Source organism: Cajanus cajan, chromosome 10 (assembly GCF_000230855.2).
Source record: "Cajanus cajan strain Asha chromosome 10, NIPB_CcT2T_4, whole genome shotgun sequence".
Lineage (NCBI taxonomy): Eukaryota > Viridiplantae > Streptophyta > Magnoliopsida > Fabales > Fabaceae > Cajanus > Cajanus cajan.
Window position 1 is genome coordinate 23,234,619 of NC_138526.1, and position 13,008 is coordinate 23,247,626.

At 32.1% G+C, this 13,008-nt stretch overlaps 1 protein-coding gene across 1 annotated transcript; it reads right to left on the minus strand.

The window, feature by feature from the left end:
• Positions 1-10,310: 10,310 nt before the first annotated feature.
• On the minus strand, positions 10,311-12,360 carry LOC109809057 (malonyl-coenzyme A:anthocyanin 3-O-glucoside-6''-O-malonyltransferase). Its single transcript, XM_020372276.3, has one exon. The coding sequence runs from the start codon at positions 12,299-12,301 to the stop codon at positions 10,880-10,882; it is 1,422 nt and encodes a 473-aa protein (XP_020227865.2). The 5' UTR covers positions 12,302-12,360; the 3' UTR covers positions 10,311-10,879.
• Positions 12,361-13,008: the final 648 nt, after the last annotated feature.

The window sequence follows — 13,008 nt, forward strand, 5'->3', positions numbered from 1 at the left end:
AAGAACCTCTTTGTGAAAACCTTTCTTGATCAAAGATGAGTGATCATTCAAGTGTCCATGGACAAAACACCCATAGTAGTAGACATAGTCTTAGGGATGAACTTAGAGAACTTAGGGAATACATAAAAAGAAAAGAAGAAGAAAATGAAAAAAGAGAGGAAGAATATAAGAGAAAAGACACAGAAAATGAGAAAAACAATAAGGAAATAAAAAAGATGCTAGCAAAACTAGTCATGGGGAGAGGAGTTAGGGGATCCAACCCAAGGGTTCCCCCAACTAGACCCCAAAGAGGTAATGGGGTGAGAACCCCTAGAAGTGAAAGTGAGGGTAGTCAACACCCTACAAACCCCCCAAGTGATAGTCATTATAGTAGTCATCACAATGATGATTACTATCAAAGGCCACCAAGAACACAAAGACCAAGGGAGTCTTCCAATAAGGAACCCAACATTACTCTTCCCTCATTTCATGGCAAAGACAATGTTGAAACATATTTAGATTGGTAAATGAAAGTTGAACAACTTTTTTTCTTGCCATGGAATAAGTGAAGAGAAAAAAGTTTCCTTAGAAACCCTTAGCTTCCAAGGGCATGCTATGTATTGGTGGACCTCCTTGGAAAAAGAAAGAAGATTGCATCATGAGCCCCCAATACAATATTAGAATGAACTCCGTAGTACCTTAAGAAGGAGACATATTCCTCTATACTATGACTATGATCTTATGGATAAGCTTCAAAGGTTGAAACAAGGGTCATCAAGTGTGGAGGAATATAGGAAACAAATGGAGTTACTTATGATGAGGGCTGGAATAAGGGAAGAAGAGAGGACCAACATTTCTAGATTTTAAAGTGGTCTTAATCTTGAAATAAGAGACAAAGTCAAACTTTTGCCTTATAGAGATTTAAATGAACTTGCTCAACTTTGTTCAAGAGTGGAGCATCAATTCAAAAGAATTTTTTTTAGAAAAGACTCCACTTCCTCTTATTCCAAGAGTTTTAAGAAGAAAGGTCACTCTTCCCAACCTTATTCTAAGGAAGAAAAAGAAAAAAAGAAAAAAAGAAAGAAAAAGAAAAAGAAAAATCATCTCTCAATGCACCTTCCAAAGAATCTAAGTCAAGTGAAATTAAGTGCTTCAAGTGTCTTGGAAGAGGACATATTGCTTCTCAATGTCCTACAAAGAAAACCATGGTTTTAAAAGCCCAAGATCACTATAGTAGCCTTGATGAAGCTACTTCATCTTCCTCTAGTAGTGAAGATGAAGCCATAGATTTCGAAGAAGAAATATTACCTTGTGAAGGAGACTTATTATTGGTTAGAAGGCTCCTTAGCAATCAATCTAGTGAAACTGACCAATCTCAAAGGGAGAACTTATTTCACACAAGATGCAAGGTTCTAGAAAATACTTGTTCTCTCATTGTAGATAGTGGGTCTACTTCCAATTGTTGTAGTACTAGACTGGTTGATAAGCTAGCCTTAACTACAAAACCTCATCCTAAACCTTATAAAATGCAATGGATTAATGAGGAAAGAGGTATTGTAGTTAGCCAACAAGCAAGCATACCAATCTTCATTGGCAATTATAAAGAAGAAATTTTGTGTGACATAGTGTCATTGGAGGCTAGTCATGTCTTGCTTGGGAGGCTATGAAAATTTGACAAGAAAACAATCCATGATGGCCTCACAAATAAAATAAGTTTCCAACACTTGGATAAGAAATTTGTGTTGTTTCCTCTATTACCCTCTCAAGTGAATGGGGACCAACTCAAATTGAAAGCCAAGAAAGATGAAGAGGAGAAAAGTAAAAACAAAAACAAAAAGAAAAGGAAAGAAAAGAGTTTTTCCTTTGGAGAGAAGGAAGAGCTAGGTTCAAGAGAACCTTAACCCTTGTGCCATCCTCATTCTTTTGCTGCCAAAGAAAGATGGCAATGGAGGATGTGCACCGATTTTAGAAAGCCATCAATAAATAAAATATAAGCACCCAATCCCTAAGCTAGATGATTTGATGGATGTCTTGCATGGGGACATTCAATTTTTCAAAAATTGCTTATATGCATGGTTGGTGATGCCTTTTTGGGCCTCCCCAATACCCCTAGCACTCTCATTCATCTAATAAATCATGTACTTAAGGATTGAGTAGGAAAGTTTTAGTAGTTTATTTCCCTAAATTGTGGTCTCACATCTTTTGAAGGGATCAATGGCATGGATAAACTTAAAGATTTGAGGTCAAATCCTTCTCAAGAAGGAGGGGGTGATGGAGGACCATCCTTGAAGCATCATATAGGGCCTATCACAAGGTCCATGGCTAGGAGAGTAAAGGAAGATGAAGAACACACCACACCAAAAGCCATGATCATCATGTGTGTGGATTTTGAGTCTCTCCTTAGTTTGTTATTTGCATTTCCTATTTTTCCCTTGTATTTTGGGTTACATTATATATTAGGATTTTATTTTATATTTCTATTTAGCCTTTGTATTATGGGGCAAAATTAGTCTTAGGATTTATTTTAGGGCTTAAACCTTATTTTATAAGGTCAAAGTCCATTTCTTTCTTTTTCTAGACCTAAGGCTACTTTAGTCTTTTAGAGAGATGGGAGCCATTTCATTTGGGATGCATTTAGGGTGTATTTGGACCTCAAAATTTTGGCCAAATGCTCCCAAGAAACCCTAGATGCCTTTCCTCTCTCTATAAGTACTCTAAGTCATCCACCTTGTAGTCACTTTGGAAATTAATGGTATTGAGTGAGCTTTGTGCCTCTTTATTCCTTCCTTAGTCCCCTAGGAACTCCATGGCCCCCTATCCTCTCCTCTCTTCCTTGAGTGAGCTTGGGTCTTCCTTGGTTGGCCTTCATCATCCTAAGTGATGTGAGGTAGCCTAAAGGAGCTACACCACCAAACACCTTCCCCTTCTCTCCTCCATTTTGTGCGTCAACCTTCACCTACCTAAACACCATCTCCACCACTTCCATATCCTTGAAGAGATCACCCTTCATGTCATCTCAACCTTGGAGAAGAGAAGGAATCAACCATTAGCCCTCATGGAGAAGTTGGTTCCATCAATGAGTCTCTTTATATGATGGCATGGAAGTCGCACCGATTTCAAATGTGGTGGTTGTCCTTCATTGTTGGTGGGTCCTTGGATCTTGTAATAGTCATGGCATAGATAGGAAATAGATGGAATTGGCCAAGTACCATTCCATGTATTCTCGTGTGTGATACAATGGGCCTTGCATTGGATGACCTATTAATTTGTGCTAACGTCTATTGTCCATATGTTGATCCATTGAGCATGTCTTGTAACCCAATTTTCATCTTGTCTTCCCCTCATGTCAATTTTGTGTAAGTCATTCAAATTATTGGGTAGAGAAAAGACATCTTGGAAGAGACCAAACTATAATTTCAATCTATTTGATTGGTGCCATTCAACAATTACAAAACAAATGATGTGGGTACATGAAGTCCACAATTGGGCATCTCTATATGCTTACATGGGTATTGATATTTGCAAGCCTTGATATGGAGCTCATAAAAACTACAAATAAATTAAACTTTGTTACTTAAGATAATATGTAAAACAAAAGAAAATAAGAAATAATTAAAATTTTGTTATGAAAATTTACTTGATTAGCCTGAATGTGATCAAACATTGATTTGTACTCCACAACATCATTGTGAGGTACATTTCGAAAGTTGATTACTCTACCCTCACTCCATTTACACACCAAAGGGTATGTTGGTAGTACTCTGGAAATTGGCGCAATATATTGAATGCAATGCCATGCCCAAGACTGTAACAGTGATGCATAACTACTCATTGTTTTGCTCGTAACATCTATGGCTCTACACATTTTCCTGTATAACATAGCTAAACAAGCAGACCCTTAACTATATTGTCTTGTTCTTCTAAGATTAGTTAATAAAGATAAATACATAAGATGTACTTTGTAGCCTATTTTGTCAGGCTTCAAAACACCTCCAATTAAATCTAATATATATGCCCTACAATGGGTGTGAAGTTCTTCTTCAGATGATTCTTTTGGTAATTACAACATATTGTCTCTCAGCCACTATAGTTTGATCATAGAGTCAATTAGTGACTTTCCTTTGATTGGCACGATTTTGAGATATGTGGAACACATTTCTTCCCAACATTATTGGGATAATGACTGGTAATCCATCAACTTTTAGCCCAAGTTGAAGTGCAACATCTTCTAGGGTTATGGTGCACTCCCCTGTTGGAAAATAGAATGTGAGTCTCAAGTCTCTACCTTTCGACCAAAGTTGTTACCAATGTGTGATCCACCTTAAGATGTCTTAGGTTTGCAACCCCAGAAAAACCAACTCCCTCTAGCATAGGAACAATTAGAGGGTGGGGTCCTGACATTAAATGACAGTAAGATGAAATAATATTTTCAGTCTCTTGCAATGATTAACAAATTATGAACATTATGCATACATATTGATTTAAATTTTAAGCAAATAACGATGATGTGTAAGACTTACCATTCTACCAATGAAGGAAGACTTGTGTTTGTTTTGCTTCCACAAAAACATTTTTGGTAGGTGATAAGTGAGAAACAAAACAAAGAAGGATGCAAGTGAGAATGCAAGTTCGAAACGAAGCAAAGAAGGATGCAGGTGAGAATACAAGTTTGAAAGATAGTGAGCATGGTTATTTATAGTAGGTGAAGGTGTGAATGAGAAGAGAATCCAATGTTATCACACTCGGAGAAACACTTGCACGTGAGAAAGAATCAATGCTTAATTGGGAGAAGAGAAGGCGTGGCTGAGAGGTCATCATCAATCGTAGAACGTGAGCCCCACAAGGAATCAATGTTTGCTTGCTTAGGAGTAGAGAATGCGTGATTGAGAAGGGAATCCAAGACTCGCAAAATGTCCACGTCAGAAGGAATCAATGTTTGCTTGGGAGAAGAGAAGATGTGACTGAGAGGTCACCATCACTCGGAGAATGTGGGCCCCACAAGGAATCAATGCTTCCTTGCGTGGGAGTAGAGAATGCATGACTGAGAAAGGAATCCAAGATTCATAGAATGTGCACGTTAAAAGGAATCAATGTTTGCTTTGGAGAAGAGAAGGCGTGGCTAAGAGGTCATCATATTACTTGTAGAATGTGGGCCCCACAATTATAGACATCCAAGACTCGAATTTCAAATTTTGTTTAATTTCAAACAAACAATTACCATTATAAATAGCCATAACGTTGTTCATTTTCTTCACTCAAAAACACGAGTAGTCTCATTCTAAGCTTGTTCCTTTTCTTAACTCAAACACTTGCATTCTCCTTCTAAGCTTGTTCCTTTTCTTCACTCTCAAAATCTCTTTCAACCTTTCTTATTTTGAAAACATGTCTTCAATATATGTCATTATTCACTTTGATGGTGCCATTAACAATTATCCTAATGTTTCACCGTTGATTTCACGGGATCATAATAAGTTGAGATCACGAATGATTTCCCAAACCATTCATGAAATTATTGAGGCTGATCCTTCAACACTCATCTCAATCATCATAGCTTACATAAAGTCAACAATGGGTTATACTATTAGCTACAAAAAGGGATGGTTGGCGAAACAACTAGCAATTGAAAACATTTTTGGAAATTGGGAGGAGTCGTATCACAAGTTACCTAGTTTGTTACAAGCATTGCAATTGTATGTTCCCGGCTTCATTTAGAAGTTGAGTACACAATTGGCGTACTAAGGTGACGTGTTGGGCGAGGGCAACATTTGCTTCAAGAGGCTATTTTGGACGTTCAAGCCATGCATTGATGGTTTTGCTCACTGTAAGCCAATTGTTCAAGTGGAAGGAACATTTTTGTATTGAAAGTACAAAGGAACGTTATTGGTGGAAGTTATGCAAGACAATTGCAACAACATAATTCTCATTGCCTTTGCTATAGTTGAAGATGAAACCAGTGATGCATGGTTCTTTTATTTATTTATTTTAGGAAACCTATGGAGGACGTAACACCACAAGATGGGTTGTGCCTCATTTTGGATCGTCACAAGACTATCAGAACTGCATAATCTAGAAATGGAAGTGGTTGGACAGAAAGCAATTATGTCCATGTGTATATCTATAACAAAATTGTCATATAGTGACATACACCCTATAGTGACATTATATATGTTACTAAAAATTACTTTTACCCACACAATAAATACAATATATGTTGGTACATTATTAAAAAGTGTGGGTATAGATTATAGTGACACATAAAATATGTTGTTAAATCTCATTCAAAATCAACACTAAAATTAAGTGTAACTATATGTCAAATAGACCTATACCTACATATATTGTACCTATAGTGACACTTTTTGTATGTCACTATATGTAACATTTCTTGTAGTAATTGCATTAGACATATTGCATAAAATATCATGCGACGATTCAAAAACCTTGCACTGAAGAAAGATGTCGTCAATATGAGTAATTTTATTACTTTCTACAGTTATTATTACGTTCTACACTTGGTTAGCTAGTTGTATTAATTTAATTTATAAACTTTTTTAGCATATGGGTTGACTAAGCCTAGATTCTTTTACTATTACAACATAGTAAAATATAATGATCCAAAAGCAACACAATAGTTAGACAACATCCCAAGGGACAAATGGATGCTTGCATGGGACAATGGACGATGCTGGGGACACATGACAACAAACCTAGTCGAGTTAATTAATTCGATCCTAAAGAAAACAAGAAACTTCCCAATTTTCTCCATGGTCATGGCAACATACACTCGTTGCAACAAATTCTTTGTCGAGAGAGGCAGGGAGGTAGATGCCATGATTAATGTTGGACATCTTTACTCGGAGGTTATATAAAAAACAATTCAAGATGCACAATCAAAGGCAAACATTCATAGAGTGATCACCTTTGATAGAACAAGTACAAGATTTTTAGTGGAAGAGACACAACATCCAGGAGAAGTTCGACCAGTAGGGAGATTTATAGTAAGGTTAGATGAGATCTGGTGTGACTATGGCAAGTTCCAAAAAGTTCATATCTCATGCTCGCATGTAATTGCTTCATGCTTACACGCACATCACAACTTTAACATCTACATAGCTCTCGTCTATACCTTACAACAAGTCTATAAGGTATACAAAGGACAATTTGAAGAACTTAGACAGGAAGACTATTGGCCAACTTACATTGGCCCAACTTTATGCCCAAATCCAGAATTGAAAAGAACTTCCAAGGATCGACCCAAGTCAAGCATAATAAGAATACAGATGGACATTAGAGAACAACAAAATCGTGTAAAACATTGTTTCTATTGTCACACCCTTGGTCACACAAGGAAAACATGTCCAAACATTCACTACAAGAAAAATGATTATTATCTACGGAATATTATCTACAGAATTTTTTCCGTAGATAATGTTTAGTTATCTACTGAATATTATCTACGGAATTTTTTCCGTAGATAATTTTTAGTTATCTACTGAATATTACCTACGGAATTATTTCCGTAAATAATATTTAGTTATCTACGGAAATTTCCGTAGATAACTTATCTACGAAAATTTCCGTAGATAACTTATCTACGGATTTTTCGGTAGATAATTTATCTACGAAAATTTCCGTAGATAACTTCACCCATAGATAAATTTCGTAGGTAAAACATTTTATTTGAAATATCAATTAACATTTTTTATTATCGTTTCATTTTAATTTATTGTAAAATAATTAAAATATTTAATTTAGCATCATTAAAAAATAATCATTATAAGATTTAATTTTTTTAAAATTTAATTATTTATTATAATACTTTTAATCACCGTATCGACCAAAAAATATATTTTTGATTAAAATGTATTTTAAAATTTAGTTAATTCATTATAATATTTTAAAATAAATATTTTTAAAATTGTTATTAGATAAGTTATCTACGGAATTTTCCGTAGATAACTTATCTACGAAAATTTCCGTAGATAACTTCACCCATAGATAAATTTCGTAGGTAAAAAATTTTATTTGAAATATCAATTAACATATTTTATTATCGTTTCATTTTAATTTATTGTAAAATAATTAAAATATTTAATTTAGCATCATTAAAAAAATAATCATTATAAGATTTAATTTTTTTAAAATTTAATTATTTATTATAATACTTTTAGTCACCGTATCGACCAAAAAATATATTTTTGGTTAAAATATATTTTAAAATTTAGTTAATTCATTATAATATTTTAAAATAAATATTTTTAAAATTGTTATTAGATAAGTTATCTATGGAAAAATCCGTAGGTAACTTATCTACGGATTTTTCCGTAGGTAACTTATCTACGAATTTTTCCGTAGGTAACTTATCTACGGATTTTTCCGTAGATAACTTCACCCATAGATAAATTTCGTAGGTAAAATATTTTATTTGAAATATCAATTAACATATTTTATTATCGTTTCATTTTAATTTATTGTAAAATAATTAAAATATTTAATTTAGCATCATTAAAAAAATAATCATTATAAGATTTAATTTTTTTAAAATTTAATTATTTATTATAATACTTTTAGTCACTGTATCGACCAAAAAATATATTTTTGATTAAAATATATTTTAAAATTTAGTTAATTCATTATAATATTTTAAAATAAATATTTTTAAAATTGTTATTAGATAAGTTATCTACAGAAATTTCTGTAGATAAGTTATCTATGGAAATTTCCATAGATAATTTATCTATGGATTTTTCTGTAGATAAGTTATCTACGGAAATATCCGTAGGTAACTTATCTACGGATTATTCCGTAGATAAGTTATCTACGGAAATTTTCGTAGATAACTTCACCCGTAAATAAATTTCTTAGGTTACATATTTGAAACATCAATTAACATATTTTATTATCTTTTCATTTTAATTTATTGTAAAATAATTAGAATATTTAATTTAGCATCATTAAAAAAAGAATCATTATAAGATTTAATTTTTTTAATTTAATTATTTATCATAATACTTTTAGTTATCGTATTGACCAAAAAATATATTTTTGATTAAAATACATTTTAAAATTATTTATGATTAAAATATATTTTAAAATTTTATTTAATTCATTATAATATTTTATAATAAATATTATTAAAAATTGTCATCTTAAATTTTTTATTTTTATAATTTAATTGATGATAAAAAAAATAACATACTAATATATGGTTTTAAATTTGATATGAAAATATTAGGATATAATTAGATAAGATTTTAAATTAGTATTTTATTAATGATTGAAAATTTAAGATTATAATTTTAAAATATATAAATTATTATTTAAACTTTTAAATTTATAATAATTAATTTAAATTGTATCATAATATTATTTTTAAATAGAAATAAGTAAATTGTTAATTATACAAGTAAGTATATTTATAAATAAATATTAATTAAATATAATATTATTATTATTGGTAATATAATTATTATATATATTTTTATATTTTTATAGCGGTCTGAACATACCAAAATAAGAGGGATCCAAAAATAGTATAAGTATGAGATTGTACTTAAATGAATTAATTTGTACTACTTATACTGATAACATGCATTAGCTCTTCTGTAGCCTATCTCATAAGAACTCCACAGTTAAGCTAGAGTAGTATAGGGATGGGTGACCTTTTGGGAAGTTTTCCAGAAAATGTGCAATAAGGACAAAACATGTTGAAAAGTGAAGTGTAATGAAATAGCATCCTTGAGAGACCAAATATGAGGGTTATTACTTTAATAAATTTATTAAAATTAAATAAAAATTTCCTGAAACGAGTTATCTACGAAAAATTCCGTAGATAACATTATCTACGAAAAAATCCGTAGATAACATTATCTACGGAAAATTCCGTAGATAACATTATCTACGGAAAATTCCGTAGATAACATTATCTATGGAAAATTCCGTAGATTTCCGTAGATAACGTTATCTACGGAAAATTCCGTAGATAATGTTATCTACGACCATTTTATCTACGGATTTTTTTCCGTAGATAATCCGTAGATAATTGACATTTATCTACGGATTTTTATGTTTATCTACGGATTTTTCCGTAGATAATCTTGATTTTTCTTGTAGTGATTGTTCATGGACTTCATTGATTTATGTTGCCTACAACTTATTTTTTTCGATGTATCATGTCCAAATTAATGTTAGTAATTACCTTTTATTTAACCACTTTCTGACAACTTACATTACAATTTAATTATTAGTTTTTATTTCAATTAGTGATACAATTATCTAATCTAATTTTTAATAAAATTTTAAAATCAATACCTTATTATCAATAATAATATTTAAAAATTATTATTAAATATGGTTTAAATACTTTTATTTATGAATTATGATTTCTATTATATATATATATATATATATATATCCAAATAATATTATTAAATAATTTTATTAATATTAATACACATTAATATTTAATATTAATTAACTTATTTTATTTAATATGTAAATTTGTGTTCATAATTAATTTACCATATTAATATTATAAATTATTAACAAAAATTTACATATTTAAATAAATTTATAAACATAACATTATTTTATTTTTATTAATTTTATATACATATTTTATTTTATTTTTTAAATTAAAAATATAAATTATAATTTTACAAAAATTAACATTAAAAAAAATACGTTGCTCGGAATTCGACTTCCTAGAGACCGAATTTTGACAAGAATTGTTAACCAAAGATGGAGACGAGGAAATTCATATTCAACTTTCTGCGGACCAAATTCTGAGCTGTTACAATAAATAAGTTTAATTGTGTAAAAAATTCACCAAATGATTTGTTGATTATATCATAAGCCACATTCATTCATCAAAGCAAAGCACATAAGCCACATTCATTGATCAAAGCAAAGCACTAAGTCCTTGAGTAAATAAACTAGAGAAAACATCCATCTTACTCTTGGGTAAAGCCAAGCCTATCTCAATTTCACCCTCAAACTCTCTACTATGTATAACTGAAACAGCTCTTGTATGATCAATTGATACCTCCTCTATCTTTTTGGGCCTTCCCCACCCAAAATCCAACTCATAAAACTTCAATTTCGGAGACCAAACAGCATGTACATGTTGCTCTGAGCCATGCAACACCTCCCAATCCAAAATCCATTTATCAGCCCCATCAAAATATAATGCATCAAGCTTCTTAACCACGCTTACAATTGCTATAGCTGCAACCACTATCCCATTTTCTCCAAGTAGCTCTTCTCTTCTTTCAGATGCCCTGTAAAAGCCAACACAGTTACCCAAATATGTCTGTTGAACTGGATAATCCAATCTAGTCATGCCACCAGCAATGAATCCAAAGTAAGTGGGGTCTTCATGGTTCGCTTTTTCATTCACACTTTGATGGGTTTTGACCAAACAAACCCACACAAATGCACAAATTAACACATAAGATGTTAAACGAACAGGCTCAAGCCGAGGCTTGTTCTTTTCTTTGCAATAGTTAATAATCAAGAGCTTCATTTTCTCCATTTGAGTGATACTCATTGAGAAAGTGGCTCTAACCATACTTGATAGATCTACCAAGTTAGCTTCTCTACCTATGGCAATGTTCTTCTCTAGTCTTCTCTTTGTCCATTCTTCCAAGAAAACCTCTTCAAGACCCTTTTCATTAACAATCACACTTCGATCACATAATGGAAGTGAGTTCGTTGGAAATGCTGAAGCTGATCCAAAGGTGCAATGTGAGGCCCATGTCTTCATGAAATTGTGGAAGGTCCTCCCATCAGCAACAACAGTGTGACAAGCAAGGCCAATGCAAATACCAACATTTGGGAACAGTGTTACTTGAATAGCTAGTAAAGGAAACTCTTTGACTTCACTTGATGAAATGCTTGATGCCAATTTTGGCACAAGTAAGTGAAAATCTTTGGCATCTCTAGGGTGATTGCTACAAAACTGTTTGAAGTCTCCATTTGACTCAGAGATTGTGAATTCAACTGACATGTCATCAGTGTAAGTGATATGGGGTTTGGTGATGAGATCAGAAGAGGGTACAAATCTACCAGCATAAGGGTAGTAATGTTGAAGCGTGAAAGAGAGAGATTTCTTTAGTTTTGGGACTATTGTGGTTGTGAAATGAGAGGGTGAGTGAGGGAGTTCATAGAAAAACAAGGGTTGAGTTGGAGAGAAGAAAAGCCAAGGAAGATCAAAGAAGGTTAGGGGAAGGATTGAGGTATTTGGAACTGTGTTGGGAGGGGATTTGATTTTGCATTGCTCAAGAGCCTTCACAGTGAAAGGTGTTGTGGACATGGTTTCCATGTTGACTAAAATGTAACAAGGAATGAGGATAACTTGTTACTTTCTCTCATGGATGATATGTCATGATATAATATATATAGATAAAAATTATATAAAGAAACTTGCAAGTTCCATAGACAGATTGTACACCTAACCATGATTTGATCAGTATAGTGATGCAAGATCTGAACTTTATGGATACAAAATTGGCTGCCTCGTGTATCATAAGCCTGGAATGTGATGATTAATTATTCTGTTAACCCCATTTTTTTTCTTTGTAATTGTTTAAACACTTTCTTGTTGGAGCTATATAAAATTCTTGTAGTATATTAGAGTATATGACCTGCATGAACACATGCTAAAAAAAAAAGGTGGCAGACAGTGCCAATAAAAACAGCTGGAACGCGCGCGTTAAAATATAATTATACCTACTAATATATTAAATTAAAATAAAGATTATAATTTACAAGTTTTGGTTAGGGAATATATGTAAGGGGATGGTGGGAACGGAGGGGCCACAGTGAGGGACCTCATCGGAATCATACAATCGGTAGAGGCTGGACACTGTGGAGGGAGAGAAATCAAATTTATATAATTAATAATAATTGATATATATATATATATATATATGTAAATTATTGACTTATAATATTAAAAAAAAAGTTAGTCAAAACATGTAAAATATATATAAAAAATAAAGTATTAGAATATGTTTTTAATTCTTTAAA